The sequence below is a fragment of the Buteo buteo genome, chromosome 4 (genome assembly GCF_964188355.1).
Source record: "Buteo buteo chromosome 4, bButBut1.hap1.1, whole genome shotgun sequence".
NCBI classification, from domain to species: Eukaryota; Metazoa; Chordata; class Aves; order Accipitriformes; family Accipitridae; genus Buteo; species Buteo buteo.
The window spans coordinates 35569664-35590960 of NC_134174.1; the positions used below are offsets into that span (position 1 = coordinate 35569664).

The following is a 21297-nucleotide window of genomic DNA, read 5'->3' on the forward strand; positions in this document are numbered from 1 at the left end:
TCTTATTAATATTTGCATTGTATTTGTACTAAAATACTAATAATAGATTTCTTCATGTGTGGTTCTATGTTATATCTGCTTTTATTAGCTTATAGTAGAATCAAGAATGTTTGCACAGTAAGTGAATGGGAATAATGTCAAGTTAAGCACTTTTATAAAGCCTTTGCTAAGATAGAAGTACATTTGTTTCTGCTAGTAAGGGTTGATACAGTAACACTTAAGGCAATTCACACAATTTTTTTCTTTACTATTTTTGTTGTGTCACGCCTTTATTCTGACACAAGGCAAACATGGCTTCCCTTCTATTTCTGGCTTACTTAACTGTGATTCTTCCACTAAAAATGTCTAAAATTTTTCAGAAGAATAAATGTTGGTGTTGTGGACAGTAAATTCAGTTTGAACTTCAGAGACACATGGAATAGGAGATATCCTTGAATAGGCTTGTCAAGTCATCAGTGACTGAGTGTCCAGGTTTCAAGCTCTTCCTTATTGGCCAGAGACAGCAAGTTCTGTGAGAAAAATTTCTGTTACGGAGATGACAACTGTGCAACTCCTGAATCTCTTGATTTTTTCACTGGCTCTGTGACCAGTGTGTTGTGCCTGATTTCTGTCTCTTCACCTTGTCCTTGCTGTTGTAGAGCATCATGTAAAATGGTGTTGTTATAGCAACGATCTTTCCTAATGACAGGTCCTTGCAAAAAATATGTTTCCATCATTTGCATTGGTTGTTTTTCCTCTCCAGCTAAGACGTGAGAAGATTGACCTTGAAAATACTTTGGAACAAGAACAAGAAGCGTTAGTGAATCGTCTCTGGAAGAGGATGGATAAGCTTGAAGCAGAAAAACGGTTTGTCTTGTTGCAGTGTGTTTGTTACTGTGCGAGAGGTACCATTTAATATATAATGTTCTGAATTAAATATGTTCATCTCTGTCCCATAAGAGTTGTTTAATCTATGAAAACCTGGAAGTTAAAGCAGTTGTAAAGCTCCTTGTTTACATGATGTCACATCCTTGATTGCTTAAAGTAGGTGAAACTAAATAGTATAAGAAATGACCTGGGAAAGCTCGAAGGAATTTGCTGAATTTTTTCAACTGCTGGTAGACTCTTTTTAAAGCTTCTGGTTTGGGGTCAGCTCTATATTTGTGGCCCAGAGGAAATAATGTGGTATTTTAGTGTATTTGTTATATGAAAAGCTCTTGTTTGTTCCCTGTCTGCTCGAAGACTTCAGCTTTTTCTCAGTGGTGTGCACTCATGTCATTGAGAGTTCCCGCTGCTTCTTCAATAGAAGTTAAGACAGTGAGACTTTATATTCCTGGGAAAGCTAAGATTAAAAATATGTATTAAAGCAACCCTCTCTTTAATGCCATATCATAAGAACTCTGTTTTTGGGTGGGAGTAGGGGAGAAGAGACTATTAATACCTTATTTTCTTCTACATGTTTAAGGACAGTTACGTTACTGTGACTGTGAATCTTAACTGGGGCCTCAGAAAACACCTGAGCCTAGGTGAACTGCAGGTCTTGCAGTTTTATTTTACAGACCCCTGCTGTGTGGAAGGTGCTCTGAAGAGCTACATGTGATACTCAACAGTGGTAAATCCATAGCGGGATGGGCCTTTGGTAGGACTTTTGTGCATCTTAGATTTAAAGCCTTCTTTAAGCCAAACCATTTCTGGTTTAATTTATCTCAGACTGTGTGCCTTCTTACGAGGAGCTATATATTGTGGAGTCAGACCATGCTTTAGTGCCACTTTGTATGGTACGTGTGAATACTAGGCCATGCAAAGAATTGTGCTTGTATAGTGCTGTCCCTGCCCTTCAGGGCAGAGTTGGATCTGGCCAGTCAACATATTTCTAGTGAAGAACAGTTTCATGCTTTCAGGCTGAAAAATACTTCATATGTTAACTCCAAAAGTCATCATTTAGAACACTTAATATCTATCATATGCTTATTTCATTATAAGAGAAGTTCATTACTCCTGAATTTACAGTCAGTTATTTGAGGTATTTGAAGCGTTGACTATATGGAATACCTTTCTGTTTGGAGATTTAAAAAAAAAAAATAAACAAAGAAAGCCCCCAGAGACTATTTGGCTATGCTTCAGAAAATGTCTGTGAAGTTTTGTCTTTTGATAATGGTGAAGAGCAGAAACATTGCCAAAAGAGAAGAACATTGTGTTTCACCATAGATGTACTTTACTTATCTTTTTATCTTGAATATGTATCCTTCCTCTAAGAACATAGATGTAAAAACTCGTAGGAGATTAAATGAATTTGCTTAGAAATGATTTTATGGAACAAGTAGCATTTGAGTATAAAACTGAGGTAACTATATATAGTCCAGAATTTATTTTTCCTGAACTGTATGCAGAAATCTTTGGGAGTTTCAGTGTCTGAATATTTTAGAAAATCTGTCTGTGCTTGGACAATAAATTTTACCTTTTTTTATTTTGTGTTAAGAAAGCATTATAAATCCTCCCAAAATTCTGTACCCAAAACCAGTAGTTACACTAAATCTTGTATACTTGTCAGAATCCTTGCAGTGGTTTTCTGGGGGATTTGAGGGGTTTTCTTTTCATAAGAATTGAAGGTAAAGTTTGAACTATTTTTTGTACAGAATTTTGCAGGAGAAATTAGACCAGCCAGTATCTGCTCCACCGTCACCCAGAGACATATCAATGGAGATAGATTCTCCAGAAAATATGATGAGACATATCAGATTTTTAAAGAATGAAGTGGAGAGGTTAAAGAAACAACTGAGGGCTGCACAGTTACAGCGTGAGTAAACAACTTGTTTTAAATCTTTTTAGGTTTGTGTAATTTAAGATTTTTGTATATACTTTCATGAGTTTGAATTAAAGGTAGAAGTGGAAAAAAAATAGGGCAGGTTTGAATTAAAATGTTTTTATAATTGCTGTATTATTGCTCGTTGATGTTTTTATACTGCAGTTTGGTGGTTTTAGCTTTACTAGAAGGGTATCTGGAAGAATCAACAAATATTTCTTGAATATTTGGGGCCAGAATAAATGTTTCTATCTTTTTTTCTTTTTTTTTTCAGAGACTTAGCAGTATTTCGACATATAGATTTTTCAAAACATACTTATGGCCTACTTAGTAAGAGTCTTGTTATAAATTAAGAATTGCTCAAAAGAATTAGCAGCTAGCAAAATAAAATTCAGTTGTATATAAGAATTTCTCTTGCTAATGGTTGTAGCTACCTTTAAATAATTGTAGCTACCTTTAAATAATTGTAGCTACCTTTAAATAATTGTAGCTACCTTTAAATAATTGTAGCTACCTTTAAATAATTGTAGCTGTGTTAGACTAATTGTTCAGGCAGCTATTTGACTTCACAATGTAGCAGAACAAGTAATCTTATTTTGTTCTTACCTATGTAAGATCGCTTGGAAGGTAGACAGAATAAATAGTTGTGTAGAAGTCCTTGTGTTTCTGTTGTGAAAAGTGTCGTGGACCCTTGACCAGAAGTGGAAAGCCTGCTTTTTGCCCTGCCTTTCAACAGAAGAGGCTATAGCTCTGAGCACATGGTCTCAGCTGGCAGGAAGGTTGCTTGCATTTTCCTGTGATATTTGCAATGCCAATCCTTCATTCCTTCACGCTAAATCTAAAATTTCTATCATAGTTTCATGAGTTTTGCCTAATTCCTAGTCAATAGCATTATATTTCAATTGATAGGTAAGTAGATACCTAATCATATAGATGGAAGAATTTGGGCGAGTGGGAAACAGGCCATGTTCTCCCCCTCTAGTGTGCTGGTCTTGACAAGCTAACTGGAATATTTCAACCCCTGTTTAGAGAAGTAGCTTGCCAGAGGCAGAGGCTTTCCTTAAAGACAGAGATGATGGGAGGGTGCTCTTTTGCAGAGGTTTTGTGCACAAGTTTGTGGTATTAATAATTTGTGTCAGTTAAAAGAAGATAAGGACTGCTAATCTTTGTACTTGCCAATTCTGCACTGCAGTCTTCACTTACTGAACTTCAGAACAAGAGCAAGGCCTTAGATTTAAAGTACTCTTTGTACAAATCTGGCCTACTTAATTTCATTTAAAGTATTCTTTATTATTTTTAAGTGGTTTCTTTTTGAGTTATTGTGATTTAGGGTAAAAATTTGGAAGCATTTAAAGTAAAATTCTCATTGAAAATAAGACCTAGGATTAAAATTACTCTTTCCTTTTGTGAAAAGGTTAAACAGAGCTGCAATATGAATAGCAATACTGACAGAAATGGTGGATGTGCTAGCCTGCAAGCAGATGAAACTGAAATAGAGTTTTCAGTTTGGTGTTTGCAATATGTGGTCATTAAAGAACCTCTAGTATTATTCATAAATACTTAATAAAATCTTCTTCCTAAATTCTGATATTGGTATTATATTTTGTATTCCTGAAGCACTTGCTTCTAGTCTAGGAACTGTTTTGGTGTAATAATAGTTTTAAGTAAGTGATACTGTTATATTGAGAAGTGATATTTCCACAGAAGAGAGATAAATTACATATTGTTGATAGTTTGGGAACAGTCTTCTAAAACAGGAATATTCTTTTGATTGAAGGGTGATGCATAAAGAAGTGATCACGGAGCATGATGAATCGTAATTATTTTTTTTTTAATATCAAGGAATTAACTTTAAACTTGATCAAACATTAGAAAACCTCACAAAATACGTTGTATGTTGTAAGTCTTCATCATGTGTTCCATTATTTAAATAAGCTGTCAAAATGCTTCATAGCTTTCCATAAGTTGATTTTATCACTTTAAATAGCCTGTGATGCCAGACCATTTAAGTGATGTTTGCTGAATTTGTTTTGAATTGCAAACTCAAACTGCCCTTTGATGTAAAGAGTAAAGCACTTGTTGACTTTTAATATCAGTATATGTTCTGCTGGCAAGTCTCTATGATAAAATGTGTAATTGAAAGAATGCTATAGAATACATATACGGTAGCAATTTAATACAAGTTTGAGTGTTTTGGGTTTCAGAACTTGTTTTGTCCTTCTTCCTTCAAAATGGAAATACACATTTAAAATAATTTCTTCTGTGTGTTGCAGTAAAATCTTTGTAAGCATGGAATAACATTATTTTAGTGGAGCAGGAGTCATAGTATTTCTTCTTTATGGTTTTGGTTTTATTATCTTCATTACTTTTTCCTTTCTTTTCAAATTCATTTAAGTAAATACTGTAAAACTTTTTTACTTTTTTACCTTTTATTTCCAAAATAGCTGTCAACAAGTAATTTATTTTAGTAGCTGCTGTTCGGAATTAGACTTTGAACTGATAATTTAGACATGAGAATTTTGAGTGATCCATCCTGAGCATTTTCTGCACCCTCATTCTTGAAGCACCTGAGTGAAATTAGGCACAACATATTTGCCTGTCTGTGAGATTGAATTTTAATAAAATTTTTTAAAAATTCTGAATTTCAGATTCAGAGAAGATGGCACAATATTTAGAAGAGGAGCGACATATGAGAGAAGAAAACTTGAGACTTCAGAGAAAATTACAGAGGGAAATGGAACGTAGGGAAGCACTCTGCAGGCAACTGTCAGAAAGTGAATCCAGTTTGGAAATGGACGATGAAAGGTTGGTAGTTTCTAGCCATCCAGATATGCTGGCATTGAGCTTATTAATCAATACTAGTATTTCTTTTTTACTATTATAGAATAAGTATAGAAATAACCTGTATATGGGTTTCATACACGTATATAATTTTAGCATGGTCCAGGAATATCTTCAGTAAAATTGTATAAAACTTGTGTAGAAATCACATTATTTTAACAGTGAGAAACAAAATATTTGTATCTGAAGATTGCTTAGGGTTTTGATAATGTATATTGAAATAAATATAGCTGTGGAGTTGAGATTCGGGATAATTCGATCATAGTACCTTTGTTTTGTCCCTAATTTCGTAGATTCAGGATAATTCGATCACAGTACCTTTGTTTTGCCCCTAATTTGGTAACGGCAAGGAGTTCTGTGAGGTAGGAACAACATCCTTACTTGGGGATAATTTGTCCTTTGCAGAAAGTAAAATGTGTTCAGCCAAATACAACGGGATACTGTGTAAAGCCATAGAGAGAACTTTTGGGTTGTTCTTGATGTCCAAACCATAACATCCTTGATTTTTTTTTTTTTTTCTCTACTGCAAGCTGCATTGCTTGCACTGACCTTACAGATAGTCTTGAGTTTTTCATGGTTTTATATGATGCCTTTTAGTGTTTTCTCACATCATAGTCATATGACAGTGTTATATCTTGAAAGAGGTTTTTAAGTACACTTTGAATAAAACATTCTTATTTCTTATCAAATGCTCATTATTTTGTTTTACTGTTTTACATTATTTTGGATTTAAAGTGGTCCTTTAAAAAAAAAATTAAAAAGTTACCCCGTGCTGTGTATTCTTCTGATACTGAGATATTTCTTCTTGGGTCATCGGTATATTTGTTATAAGCCATAATTTACCAGAAACAAAGTACCAGATATTTTGTTTCAAGGAGCACCCTTAAGGTTCAAGGTAGTGTTTTCATTTTAATGAAATACTAGGCAACTGACATATTGCAGTAGCATCTGGTATTAAGATGTAGTGACTGCTATATAAATTAAATTGTTAGAAACACAGGATTCTGATGTTTGAATCTACTTTTATTAGCCTAATCTTTTCTGACAGTATTTACATCGTAGTGGAAATACAGTCAAAATCTAAATCTATGTGAATTATCAGTATTAATCAAAAAATGTAGAGTATCCTAATAATGTTTTTGTCAACCAGTTGTAGGTAGTGGTAATCAATAAAATGCAGGGAAATTTGGTTAACTCTTCTGTACTTCTAAGAAATTTCGTTGCCATGTTGATTTTCTTGGTACTACAAAGGTGTAACAGAATTGCTCCAAAACAGGTATTTGCAGTGTAAGTAATACAAAGTAAAGGGAAGGACAAAGCAGGTGTTAGAGTGGTTAGTCTTAGGAGAACTGTGTAGACAAAATAATTGTGGAACTAGATGCAGTAATGATTTTAAAATGTAATTTTTTGTCAGCTTACACTGTCTTCCTAAAAACGATGGTGGTGATGGATCAGATACCTAGTATTTTCAGTTGCATTCAGTTAGCCGATGATACTTATTTTCTGTAGATGGGCGTAGATGAAAATGCTTTACTGAATGGAAAATACACAGCTCTCCCAAAACTACCTCTTCCTGACTAGCAATAGCTTTGTCTTCTCAATCCTCCATCCTGTTCTCTGGAGTAGTAGGGAAATACCTGAAACCAGGAAGCACGTAATGGTGTGTTGCTGTTCCATATCACCTGATCCAGTACTAGGATGACTTACAGAAAGTTGTCTTTATGTAGAATAAAATACAAATAAATCACAAAGACCACTGCCTTGCTGTAATACACGTACTGTCTGCATTACAAGTTACTGTATGTTGTAGAGGTAGCCTAGTCAGTTCAATTTTGCTACCCTTATATTTATTAAACTTTATCTACCTGTTTGTTAATTTTCTGTTTTTCTCTATCACAGCTACTTTTATTACCTGATCTACCCAAATTTAAACCAACCTTGGTATCACTACAGTGTACTGCCTGAGTTAGGTGTTGTGGCTTAGTAACTGAATATCCTAGTTAAAAATTAATAAGATGCAGTATGAAAACATGTTTCAAATAGTATAGGAACCAGCTCACAGATCTTGAAGTAGTCATCATTGTGAGTTCCATCAAATAGGAATATTTTTAATGCTGCTCCATTTTGTGTTGGTTTTGTTTTTGTTTTTTTCTGTGATCAGGAAATAAATGTAAGTAATTTCTGAGAACACAGTGGTAGAAGGGGAGACAAGTAAGAGTCAAAGGACCATTAGGTAGCCAGTTTTGCCTGCTGCTTTTCTGTGTGTAAAGAAACACAGCAAAATGTAATAATATAAACCCAAATGCACTGATTTCCAGCCATAAGTGCAGGAGAAGGCGAGCAGGGGAACCTCTAATCTAGACAACGACTGAAAAATCTAGGTGGAGAGTGCATAAGCAAGTCACCCTGAAAGCTGCCAGCCTAGTGCTGTGGAAAAAATACACGAAATTACTTTCGAGATACAAACAGTAAGTTGCAAGTAGGAGCAATTGGTATCATTTTGATCTCCTTTTATATAGCACTTAATGGCTGTGAAGAAGCTTCACTGTATTCAGTGTGTAAAGTACAAAAAAAATACCACTAACATTATTATAGGTGGGGAAGAATGCCTTGCCTGAGGTTCTAATCTGTTCAGTTTATCACAGTAAAGTGTGAGAGGTGTCTTGCAACACAACCTAGAAGTATCTTCAGTGGGAGAAAGTCCTGGGTTCAAAATATCTCTCTGTTCCAGTGGCAAAAGACGTGGTGAGCAAATGGCTAAACGTTGAGACCAAAGGGATTCAAGTAGGAAACAGGGCGTGTTTTTAACTGTGAGGCTGATCAGCTGTTGGAACAAATTATTAATACTTTAATGATTCTTTTCCCCCCTTTTCATGATTACAGATTAGTGCTGAATACCTTTCTGGAAGATACGCTCCAGCCAGACAAGCTGTTGAGTTCAATGTAGAAATGATGTGTAAAGTGCAAAAATGTCAGATTGGATGACATGATTTATACCTCTGGCCTTAATATGTACTATTCTAACCGTATGCAACTTGTATGGTTTTAACTGCAAATGACTAAGATAAGTCCAACTATTTCCATTGAAAGTTAAGCCAGTATCTGAGCCTTCAGCAATGAGAGTTCTTGTCATGACTTCCTAAATGTGACCGGTCCTTCATTAATCTAATGGGATTCTTATGGGAATTGAAAAAAACACAGTGAAACATTTAAAACATGGCACATTTTAAAAGGTTTGATCTAATTATTCTTTACCTTTTTTTGTTAGATATTTTAATGAGATGTCTGCACAAGGATTAAGACCTCGCACTGTGTCCAGTCCTATCCCTTATACACCCTCACCAAGTTCTAGCAGACCTATATCACCTGGTAAATATTTAAACCAGTTTCTAAAATTATTGTATGCATCACATAGTAACGTGCCCTGTTAATATATTTAGGTCACTAGCATTTCAAAGCTAGTCTGGAGGAAAAAACGCATCACAAATGTAAGAATAGTTTTGCCTTAGATGTCTAGTGCAGCATGTTTTAGAATGGTTCTCTTTTACGCTGTGAACAGATATTAAAGGTCAGTTAAGTAGCTGTCACTTGAGCTTTTATTTCTTGTTTGCTCTCTCTTTTTTTGCTCTTATCGTTTCTTCTTTTGTGTTTGGTTCCCCCCACACACCTCCATAGAAGTTGCCCAATGAGTTGCATAGTTCCAACAGATTCCTAGAGTTTGGTGATGAACTAGTAATGAGACTGCTATTGTGCTCTGAATCAGAACTTCTTATAGAAGTCTAATCTTGAATGTGTTGGAAAAAAGTCAATTTCCATTTCTGTTTAGTAGAGAAATGGCCTTTGTACTTCTGCTATTTTCTATTGTAAAACAATAACTATAAAATTAAGAATTCATGTCTCTAGTACTTTGTATAAAAAAGGCAAACTAACCTTTTCTGAGTTTTTAATTACTGAATGAATTTTTTTAAGTCAAAGGAAAGGTATTGTGTTACTAACACATTTATTGACTGAAAGGTAAAATCCCTTAAAATTGCACTTGGACATTCATTAAAAGTTGTTGGCCATGGATGTTATATGGCAATCACAAACTCACTCGTACATAATGAATTGAGTCCTGCCTGCCCTGCTCTCTCAAGTTTACCTTTAGAACCTGTTGGACAGGTAAGGGCAAAATGAGGTGTGCTCTATATTGACACATTCTGCAAGATAGGATTGAGGTGTTTTTTTACACAGGTCTGCTAGAACGTGTAAAATGTCTTTAAACTCTTTGATTTTCAAGATTGACTTTAGTTTTTCAGAAGGACTCAAAATAGTTTTCATCCAGGTGTTGCAAAAGGAGTAAGCATGTGTGAAAACTAGCTATGGCCATAAGCCATACACTTACAACACAGTTACAGTGTTAAGAGATGAGCATTATGATAGAGTTTTTCAAGAGGTTTTCAGGCTTCTGAAATGGGCCAAATCACTTGACATTCAAAGTTTTGCAAGGTATATTACTAAGAGAACAATGTATGTTTTCTTATCCTTTTCCTGTAACTGGGTGTACAGAAACCTAGTCATGCTAACAACTGTTCTGGAGGAATTGCTGTGGACGTTTGTGGTTATACTTGTGCAGCCTTCATAATAATACAATATTCAACTGCACATTGTATCTGCAGTCCATACAGTGGTTATAATTAAAAGTATGTGTCGAAAAAATTATCTGGTAACTTATAGGCTTGCATCCTAGATTACCTAGAAATGCATCCAATTTAGATGCTGATGTGTCAGTGCAGGTGTACTCTTGTTAGTTTGTTCGTACACTGGGACTGAAGCACATTCCTTGTTCCCTGTGGACTTTACATCCCATCAGTAGTTGATACAAGAGTGCTGCATTCTAGTGGGAATTATACCCCACAAACAGGGGATGCTGAAACACAGTCTGAAGCAGAGTTAAAAATAGCACAGCTGAAATGATCATTTCTCTCATTACTCTCCTTCACATCTGATAAATTAATATCCACAGTTGGGAAGCTTCAGACTTCAGAAAAATAGAAGCAGCAGTTTGTTAGAGAACAAATGAGATCAATAGGGAATTTTGTACAGCTGTCTGGGATATATGAATGCAGTAATGGATGAAAACAAATAGTTTTTGAGAGTACTTTATATCTAAAGTAGTACAGAAGACACTCAAAAATATCAGCACAGAATAATACAATGCTTATATTTTGCATCAAGTAATTTATGACTTGGCATGTTTCGTTTGGGAAATGATGTGCTTGAATTTGTAGAAACATAATGTGAAACCAGTTAGAAACACTATAATTTCATATGCATAGCCAGTCAGGTTTAATGGGTCAGATTCTGGCTCCTGAATCCCAGAGCCTTTTGTGCTTGCATGGCTTGAGGTGCTGCTTTTGAGGACTCTCTCAAGCTGAGATACTGCTGAGATTTCTAGCACAGTGCGTGGAACTTTGAAGGTTGTGGAAGTATTCCTAGGCAGCTGGGGATTAGTTACTCTAATTACCAGTTAGTCTTTAGTGTAGATAAACTGTTTTATGCTTTGCTTCTGCAGCTAGGCTAGATAGAGATTTTGGGCTGCAGAGATGAGCTACCTTAGATGTACGTCCACTACTCTGTTATCACTTCTTTGACTGCCACGTAGACCTGGATTTGTAAAACTTTTGGAGCTGGTTTATCCCAAAGCAGTCCAAAATAGTAATGTTGCAAAAGTAACTTAAAGCATATTTTTTGCCTTTTGTTGTTGTGGGCTCTTGTCTCTGACTTGCAACACATTGTCACCTACCTGAACGTTGACTTGTTTCTGTCCTTGTGCTTACAAAGGCACGTAGTTATACAACATGTGCTGTACGGACAATTAGATTGTGTAGTCAAAAAGCAGATCAATTTTGTTCATCTGCCTTGTTTAACTACTCTAAAGTGACAGTGATTCTATTGGAGTCACTCATAATTTGCACCAGACATACATTGGGGATGTAGCAGAATCACTCAGAATTGAAGGAAGCAAGAGGAGTATGTTTTCTTAAATGACTTTATTAGTGATCTGAGGCTTGGGTGTGGGTTTCTGTTCCCCCCCCCCCCCCCCCCCCCAAGATCTTGTCTCATCAGTTGTCGGCACAAGCACAAATAGATGTGGTTAAGGATAAAGCTGGGTGTTGGTGCATACTGTAGCTGCAGTGGCACTGTTTTGCATTGATTTAGTGCTGAACTGTGAAAACTGTTAAATCCAGTGTGGTGGTATAAAAGTTTAATAGACCTTTAGAAATTTTTTGGTCATAATTCTCAAAGCAGTTGCTAGTGTCTAATACTAAACAGCTGAGAAAAGTCTTGTCTCTTAGCTTACTGATACTTTTGTCAGAAAGGAATAACGAGCTAAAGGTTTTGGAAAATGTGCTGTTTTGAGAAATACTCAAAGTGTTTAGAACACTTCAAGGTCTGAACTTTAAGCACTTAGCAGTTGCTCTTTGTTTACCTTGGTTAGCTGTACAGGTACTCTGCATTTTTATAAATTAGTTCTTACAGAAAGGAAATATTTAGATGGAAGAATTAGATATTAGCACTTTTGAATATTAAACTTTCCTTAATGTAGATAAAACAAGTTGTAATTTCAAATGTTAGTTGCTAGCCTAGTGCAGCTAGCAACTAATCCCAGAAGGTTTTAACTTCACAGCCCCAAAGTTGTTGGGGTCCCTGCCTATAAATGCTGAGGCAAAACAGGAGGAATCCTGGGTGTGGATCTGGTATGCCTTGGAGGAGCCACCTACATCCACTTTTTGTGAAAACTCGCAGTGGCCCAGTGCTAGATGCTTCTCCAAGCACAATCTCTCTGCTTCTTCAGACTGTATTTTGTTCAGGGAGTCATTTCCTCTGCGGAGAATGGCAATACTTGTGGACTAAAACTAAGCTGCCAGGGGAGCCTTACACCGTTTATGTTAAGTGAAAAGTTTTGTTTAACATTATGTAATATATGTTTTGAAACATATGGTAGTTTATGACAGGAAAAGAAATTAAGTTTACATCACACTTTTCAGTACAATTAATGTTTTTAGATGTCTAATTTGATGGCAGTTATCACTTCTTAACCTATCATTGATTTAGAAATAAAAAAATTTTTAAAAACCTCACACTTTAGTTTGTAATATAAACAAGAATGTTGATGTTACCTTGTTTTAACAATTTCTAGGTCTGTCATATGCAAGTCACACAGTTGGTTTCACACCACCAACTTCACTGACTAGAGCTGGAATGTCTTACTACAACTCCCCAGGCCTTCATGTGCAACATATGGGACCATCCCATGGTATTACAGTAAGTATTTAAAATAGTTAATACTTGTTACCAATGTCAGTTTGGTTTTTAAAAGTTATGATTGCTTGTCCTTAAGCTTTTTTACAAAACATTTTGTAAATGTTTGTTTTTGTCTCCTTACTCCAAGATATCTATTGCTGCTTTCTTCAACCCTGATTTTCCTCTTCACCCCTCAGAAACTGATTCTTTTTGGAGAACCTTATTTTCTGCAAAAGAATAGGATGTATTATCATCTTAAGGACAGTAATAGGTATCATCTTACGGATCAGCAGGCAGGGTGTGAGAAGTGATGTTCTAAGCTACTAAACCTATCCCAGGAAGTAAAAACATTGCTTTCATTTTTCTCCTAGTCTCCACCATCTGACGGATGAGTCATCTGAGGTTGCTTCAAGCTAAGGTTTTCTTCAGGATGACACACAATGCTACCATCATGTCACTGTAACAGGCAGTTAACTCTTATTTTCTATTCTCATTGGCAAAGAAAATATAAACATTTGTTAGGGCAATTTCTCATATCTTTCAACTGGATTTATTTCCTTTTTACCTGCAATGTTTGATGCATTTCTACTTATTCATGTTTTTCTAAGTATTTGTGGAATTTAATGAGAAAACAGAGCCTAAATACTAACCATTTGGCAAAATACCATATAGTTGTTCTATCAAGATCATTTCAATTTTTCTCAACAGGTATGGTAGTATGTAAATATCCTGCAAGGTTTTTGCATATACTTGGCATTCTCAGATGTGAGAATAGAATGTTTAGTAGAATGCTAAAATATGGCTGCTTCTAAAATCATTTAGGTGAGCATGCAAAGATAATTGTTAATTTCATTGAGCAAAGATTGGTGGGAATGCTAGGATGGTGGGTAGAACAGGAGGGAAGCTGAGCTCAACAGGAAGGTAGAATCCTGGTTCCGGGTTCAGCCCACTACTGTGTGTCACATGAGTTCATCACAGGAAGATCTTTATGCTTCTGGAAAACCTGGAACCTAGTTTTGTAAATAAGTTTTTCAAGGAACTTGTTCTGTTCAGTCTCTGTGAAATACTACTCTTTCTGAAACTGTAAATTAATTGGTGTCACATTGACTCACTATAAAAAAGATCATCTTCAGGAGAAAATACTAATTGTTTTGAGAAGGGTATCGATAAGTAGCTCTTGGCTTTGTCTCGATACTGAAACCAGGTCCCTTCATATTATTAGATGTACACAAATGCAATAAATGATTTTAAGTGTGTTAGAGACATCAGTCAGTTGTCAAGAATCCTTTGGCTTTTCACATAGAACATTAATCTGTTGTACATAGTTGTGCAGAAGAATAGATACAATATACATTATTTGACTGAACTGCAGTTTGATTCTTGACTGTTCATTTTTTGATCTCCATTACAGAATAAATTGACTTTACCTATAGTACATTGGTATAGCACTGTAATCGTGCTTCTCCCCAGAGCTGATCACCTGTGGTTGATTATTAATTGTGGGTGGGTGGTTTGTCATGACATGAGGTTCTTGATTAATGCTGGATCGGTAAGTAGTGAGCATTTTGGTTTCAAAAGTGCAGAAGTTAGTGTTGTGCAGTGTAATTTATACTTTTACATTGCTAACATTAAAGAAGATTGCCCTGCCTCCCCCAGTTTATAAAGATAAAGTGGATTTAAAATCTTTGTCTTTAAAGGTGCAGGTTGTTGAAAAACCTGTGGTTTCTGTTGAGGGGAGCTCTCTAGCAACTGCTTCACTCCTGCAGCTCAAAGGGTTGTAATCTTTTTTTTTTATTATTTTCCAAAGGACAATTTGTATTATGCTTTGGTCTTGCTCCAGTGTGTAGGCTAAGAGCCTTTCAGAAAGCTAGAGATTCTGGGCAGACTCTGGCATTCGAAACATTTCTATCCACGCTCAGGTACCACGTAGTTGGACTACATATGCCAGCAGTGTAAAGTGAAAAATTGATCAGCATCTACTGATTGGGCAAGCACAACTGGGAGGTGCTGTCTCTGCAGCATCTCTCATTTCTTTTTAGGTTGGTGGTCATCATAGGTAAATGTATCTTCAGGACATATGCCTTGTGTTCATTTCCTGCAAGCTGACGGGAAGGAATGCGTGTTCTGTTTGATGTCAAAAGTACTTCCCCTTTCCTTTGCTACTCTATTTCAGAGTAATGTTTATTTTATGTAAAAGTTGTATTGTGATTCTTGCAATGTTTTGAAATGGATTCTTCCCACGTAATTGTTCAGAATTTTTTGTGAGTTGTTTTTTTTTCCTTTTGCCAAGCTCAATAAATTGATTAGAGGACTAGCACCTAACATTGTTCAGGAGTGTGTTAAACATAATTTCAATATTTGTTCTGCAGAGGCCTTCACCACGAAGAAGTAACAGCCCCGACAAATTTAAACGTCCCACTCCTCCTCCTTCTCCAAACACGCAGACCCCAGTGCAGCCACCTCCGCCACCACCTCCACCACCTGTGCAACCTACGGTCCAATCCGCAGCATCGCAGTCAGCCACTTTTCAACATTCAGTGCATCCCTCCTCTCAGCCTTAGTGCATGTGCTCAGCAGTCTGTATGTCAGAAGTGGACTCATAACATGGAGCAGTTTACTAAAAGCCAAAGGCTTACTTGGCATATTTGGATTTGACTTATTTGCACTGAGGTTATATAGGCTTCACTGTTAATTGTGTTGTAAACGTTTGTATAAAATGCAGCCAGTGTTGTGGGTCTACAACACTAACTTAACAAAGTTTTCCATCAGTGTTTACTTGAACTACATGTATGTCCATTCTCTGGCTGGAACATTTGCTACTCTGTTTGGTAATACGGCATTATGTCGTTTTGCTTGGCTCCAAAGCTTCATTTTCCTGGCTTTTAGGTTTGTAAAATTAAAGGGATACCTTTTTATATTTTTTCATGACAATTTGCAGAAAATTAAAGGCATGATGGGCTATATGATAAATTCTGAAATATTACAGTGTTTACCAGGCTTATGGAAAATCATCACTACGTTTCAGTCATTTGAAATAACAGCTTCTAGTGCAAAAGTGAGTCAGACACCCTAATCAGTGCCCAAGACACATACTCTATTGTATTATGTAGTAAATAAGCTTAATTCAGCACACAGGACACATCCATACTTCTCCTGTTTAAAAGCACCTCAAATGTATGGTACAGTCTGAATTTTACAGTGAGGGAACTGGCTTGTTGAAGTCTGTGGAATGTACAATTCGTGGACCTTAAAATTTGATGATTTCACATGACATTTAGGTTAACCTGTAAGCTGCCCATACTGTGTGATCTGTCACAATTAACTTTGGTAAGTGTGGTCCTGCCCACAGGTTACTGATCGCTGATTAAAGTGTGCTCTTTGATTTTTTTGCTGCAGAAGGCAATGTGATTGTATAGAACAGCTGATGATAATTTTTTCTTGTTAAAATATATTAATTGTGATTCCCCTGAAGCAAAGTTTGAACAGGTATTCTAAATGTTCAGAAGTCTGTTAGAAAATAAGATATAAGATGAGCATATAGGAATATATTGGCGTAACAGCCAAAATGTTGTATTGCTTGGTAGAAACAGAGTACAAGACAGTAGCACAACATGGCACTAAAGAATGCTTATTTAGCAGCCTAAGCCGGTACAGTGTATAAAGAAATGTATTCTGAATACATTCTTTCCATTCATTTAGCACAAATAAATTGGTTTCACTTTGCAGTGGAACAAAGTGTCACTTCTTGATATTGACATCATACTCAGTTACATTTTTCCTGAGGTTCTTGTTGCGTACTGAGGTTTATATATTATTGATAATTTTAAGTGGTTTACCTCATATATATATGGATATGTGGGCCATGGAAAATGACAAGAGAATGTTTATTTTATGAGAATATGTATCTGGCTATAATCAGAGCAGAACATGAGTACTTTATCTTTTGTTTACAAAAGTTTGTTTGACATGCCTAATGCTTTTAAGGACATTTTTAAGAAGGAAGTACAGCACTCTGGTAGTATACTAACACTTGTACATATATTTTCATGTTTGCTGCTCACCTATTCAGTAAGAACGGCAAACTGAAAATCTTTATAAAATTAGTGCTCTAAATCAAAATAGTAAGTTAAAATAATGTTGTAAAAGGTTCCGCTTAAGGAAAAACCTAGAAGTTCCTCACTGTAGCTATGTAGTTTCAGCTCTGACCGAATTTAGAGAAATGCATATGTAGTCTATTACACTTCTTAAACCAGTATGGGATCAAGTGCATTATCAAATTACATTAGTTATGGTAGTGACTCTCCAATCAAGTGATTCTCAAGATCGTGTCAGACCTAAAATTTGACCAGTGCTTCCATCTCAAAATAATTGACCATAGCAGATGCTCACCTTTCTATAGAAGAAACTCAGCTGTAAGCATTGTAATTAAGCAGAGCTCCTGAATCAGTGGTAGGATTGCATGTGAGAAAATTAGAGACAGTCAGAGGTGGGACTAAGGTCAAGATAGGATTGGATTAGTTTGATGTTTGTCCTTTTGTAAACATAAGACGAAGGAAAAAATATATTCTTTTATAAGTAGGATTCCAGCTCAAGTATACCACTATTTGAAATGGTGCCCTGCTTTCTGAAGTGCTTTGAGATTCTTGGACATACGGCTCTACAGAGTGCAAGCTCATAGTGGTGGTAGTATAAATGCGGGGCGGGGAGGGGGGAAAGCCTTTGACAGTGTTGGTTTAAGATCTTAAAATGGAAAATTGCCTAGAATAATTTACATTTGAACCATATTCCAAAACTGAATTTGTGTAACCCAAGTTCAGCTGCTGTTAAAATGTGTCTTAGTGAACTCTCCTTACTATTCCAGTCGGACTGTTACCAGAGGAAAGTAAAGAACTGACAAATGTATACTAAATCTTGAAAGTGTAACAAGGCACTAAATTGGCCTTACCTGACTAAGAACGCTGAACAAACATTTGCTTGCAATCAGAAGTGTTAAATTCTATTTGTAGACTTTTTGAATAAGATGAGAAATTGTGCACAAATATCTCCTAATAAATGTAAATGGATTTTCAGTTTTTCTTGTGAATTATAGTCATGAATTATGATTCTGCAGCTGTGATTTTATCAGATCTCCTATAGACTGGAGAAACTTACTTGACAGTGAGGTCCAGCTTACTATGAGGGCTTAAGTGCTTGGCTGCTTTGTCTCAGAACAAGCTGGGTGGGTTTCTGTTGTCCTTTTCATTACTAATGCTCGTCAGTTGCACACTGCATCATCACTACTTGTGTAAGGCCACAGAAGCAATTTTTAGCTGTGATGAGCATTTTGTGAGTGTACCCCTTTACAGCTAAAGGTTTTCAAAAAAAAAAGTCTTTTAGCTGTTTCAGCAGTGCTTTCCTCTCTGACAATCAAGCAGCTTTCTTTTCACTTTTTCTCTCAAGGGATCTGGCTTGGACACTGGAATGCTGCTGATACTCTGTAGAGCATTAAGAGTTTATTTTATCCACAATTTGTTCCAGAGAAGTTCTTTGGAAGAAGAGATGGGACTGTTCCAGAGATAGCCTTCCAGCTAACAGCCAGATAAGATTGTTTTAGTTACATGTACTCCACTGAGAGCATATTCCCAAGGGCAGAAAGGACTATCAGAGTTTTTCAAGAAAGTGTCAGTGCTTTTCTATTGGCAGTCACTGTGCTGGAGCTGAACAGAACAGGATTCCTTTCCTGTTAAAATGTTTGCATTCAGGAATCCATCTGCCTGGGTGGAATCCCTGTGCACTTCAGCTGAATGAAAAATGCAGTCTTGGAAGCGATGAAAACAAGAAAGCTTCCTGGGATATGTGCGAGTTGCACTGCTGACAGGAGACAATGTAGACTCCAGATATTTTGTTAAATAAAGGGAAACTGATCACAGAGACAAATAAAAGAGCCTAGAATTTTTTGTCAATCAAAGAATGCAGTCTTTCATCCTCAGTATTGATTATTGCTTACTGAAAGGATGTAACCAGGGACCTTGTTTCAGTCTTGTAGTGCTTTTTCTAATCCTAATTCTTAGTTTTACAAGCAGTACAAGTTCTAATACTGTTCAACCCTTTTTGATGTTTCCTTTTTGTTTCAGTCATGGCAGTCTATTTCTTTTTGATCCTTGGGAGTCTACAGAGCATGGACTATGCAGAGCATATTTCTCCAGTTCAAGCCATCTCATAAGAAACCGGGTTTATGAGTGTAAGCTATAAAATTATAATACGTGCATATGTTACAACAGCCTCCTTGAGGGGAAAGATCTGTTCTCTTGAAGAGAGAGAAAACAGAGCCCCTAATTACCAAATGGACTGTACGCATAGAGACAATCTGGTTTCCTCAGTTCCCCGAGGAGCTGAATTCCTCTCCCAGCCCTTTTTGGATTCAGACTAGAGTTCTCAATCTTTCAATTCCTTTTAAATTCCACATCTCACTGTAATAAGTACTCAGGATATCCTTCATATTCCTTTTGAGTAATAACCACTAGTCCCAGTACAAATAGAGGTTAAGAGTCATTGCTACTTCGTGAACCAGAGGAAGTCACTGAATATGCCAGACCGTGGCCTTTACGATACAGTCATAGTTCAAGTGGGAGTATGTGCTCATGTAATGATTTTTTTCTTTTTTTTAAGCAGCTGTTATTGTTTTTGCATGAGTAGTGTGCCCTGAAGAGGAGATAAAACTACGGAGTTCGGCACTGCATTAACAGATAGCTGCTACATTAGGGAGAATAGTGCTTGTTCCTATTCAACTACTTGGGCTCCAAAGAAAAGTACTACCTCATCTTTAGGTTGGGATGATGTGGCCGCAGGTTGGGAGAAATGTTGTGGCTGTGCTAGGTTTTGTTCTGCATGTATTACCTGGATAGGAGTCTTTCCTTACTGGAACTGGGCTCCAGAGGTTATAAAGCTTTTGTAGAGGAGGAGTGGGGAGTTAGGACAGGTGGTTGAGTTTGAGAAAACTGTGTGTCCCTGTAGTAAATTGCTGCTCAGAGTACTCTTTGGCTAGGCCTGGGAATTGCCTGTACTAAAACTATAGTTTTTTTCTGTGTGGTTTCCTTTCAAAAAGTGCTGTGTTGCAGTTCTTTTAAGTTCCTGGCATTGGTATCTAACTAAAACAAACAAACAAAAAAAAAGCAATTCCCCTTCCCACAGAAATATTGGAAGTAGTCCTCTACATGCAAAGGCAGGTTTTCTCATGATATAAATTAATACTGTATCTATAAATGAAGGTGTTTTATTCTAGTGGTAAAACCTAAGCTGTCCAAGGCACTTTAGTCTGTGATTGCTGACTTTTGTTTTGGCAGGTGTTTCAGATGAAATCTAAGCCTCCTGTGGAGGAAGAAAAAAAAAATCACCTGACAGCTGTAGACTGTTCTTTTCCTGCAGAAATACAGCAATCTCCTCAAATGCAAGTAAAAATGGAACAAGCATCCTTAGCTTTTCTGAAGCTTATATTTAATTTCAGTACCTTGGTGATTGCTCTTGTGTATTTAGAGAATCTGTGAAGCTTCATTATAGGTTGGTTGGGTGTCTAGCTGGTTGTTCCTATGTTTTCCTGATCCCAGTGAAGGAAGCGTGTTCAAATTTGGATCAAATTTATAAATCCACTGGTTAACAGCAATGGTCAAAGTGCAGACTTGTGGAGCATGAATCCAAGTGATGACTTTAAAAGCATTACACTGTGTTGGTGTGAATTGGAGCTTATTGTTGAAAGAACCTCAGATACAAAGAATTTTTTTTAGCAGGTTACGTTTTATTCCTGTATTAGCTGTATTATTGCTTTGTTGTATATCTCAAGGTGTTTACATATATTTGTAATTGTTACGATGTGTCTGTAATCAAGCTCATCTGTGCCTTCATGCAGACTTCCAATAAACACTTGATTTTTTTTGTATTTACTTGTATGGAAGACTACGGGGTGGATGTCTGTTTTCTTGTATCTGTCAGCCTGTCATCACTGGGAAAAAGAGGAAGAAAATGAGAACTAGGAATCAGGGAAAGATATGTGCTTGTCTTTATTATTGCTGTCTTCGGTTCTAGTTGGGCCATTTCTGGTATTTTCACTTAAATGGCTGAGTGGGGAATCTGGGGATTATCCTATTTGCATAATAAAGTTTGCATAGGAGATGCTTCTTGCTTTGGATTAGGTGAATATTCAAAGTATAATCATGCATGCTTGACTCCATCAGTTCTGCTTCTATCTTGGAAGAATGTAGCTCTATTTCTTGAGCTGCTATTGTGGGAAAATTCCAGAGTATCTTTCTCCCCCTGAATTAAACATGTATGTTTAACCTTTTACAGCTGCCTTCCAGTGAGAGTTTGGGCTTTTATTGCCACAGCAGGAACTGCAGTATCTTTTGGTCTTAGTA

The 21297-nt window shown here is 36.5% G+C and overlaps 1 protein-coding gene across 2 annotated transcripts in view; it reads left to right on the top strand.

The window, feature by feature from the left end:
- Positions 1-20837, top strand: part of CCDC6 (coiled-coil domain containing 6) — a 55069-nt gene extending 34232 nt beyond the window's left edge. The window contains exons 4-9 of one of the 2 annotated variants that reach the window (XM_075025513.1): positions 743-846; positions 2616-2776; positions 5431-5587; positions 8892-8992; positions 12807-12931; positions 13282-15232. In XM_075025513.1, the coding sequence (XP_074881614.1) occupies positions 743-846; positions 2616-2776; positions 5431-5587; positions 8892-8992; positions 12807-12931; positions 13282-13302 (669 nt within the window). In that variant the 3' untranslated portion in view covers positions 13303-15232. Of the gene's footprint in view, positions 1-742; positions 847-2615; positions 2777-5430; positions 5588-8891; positions 8993-12806; positions 12932-13281; positions 15233-15279 lie in introns of those variants that run through there. The other variant, XM_075025512.1, reaches the window with a different exon arrangement.
- Positions 20838-21297: the final 460 nt, after the last annotated feature.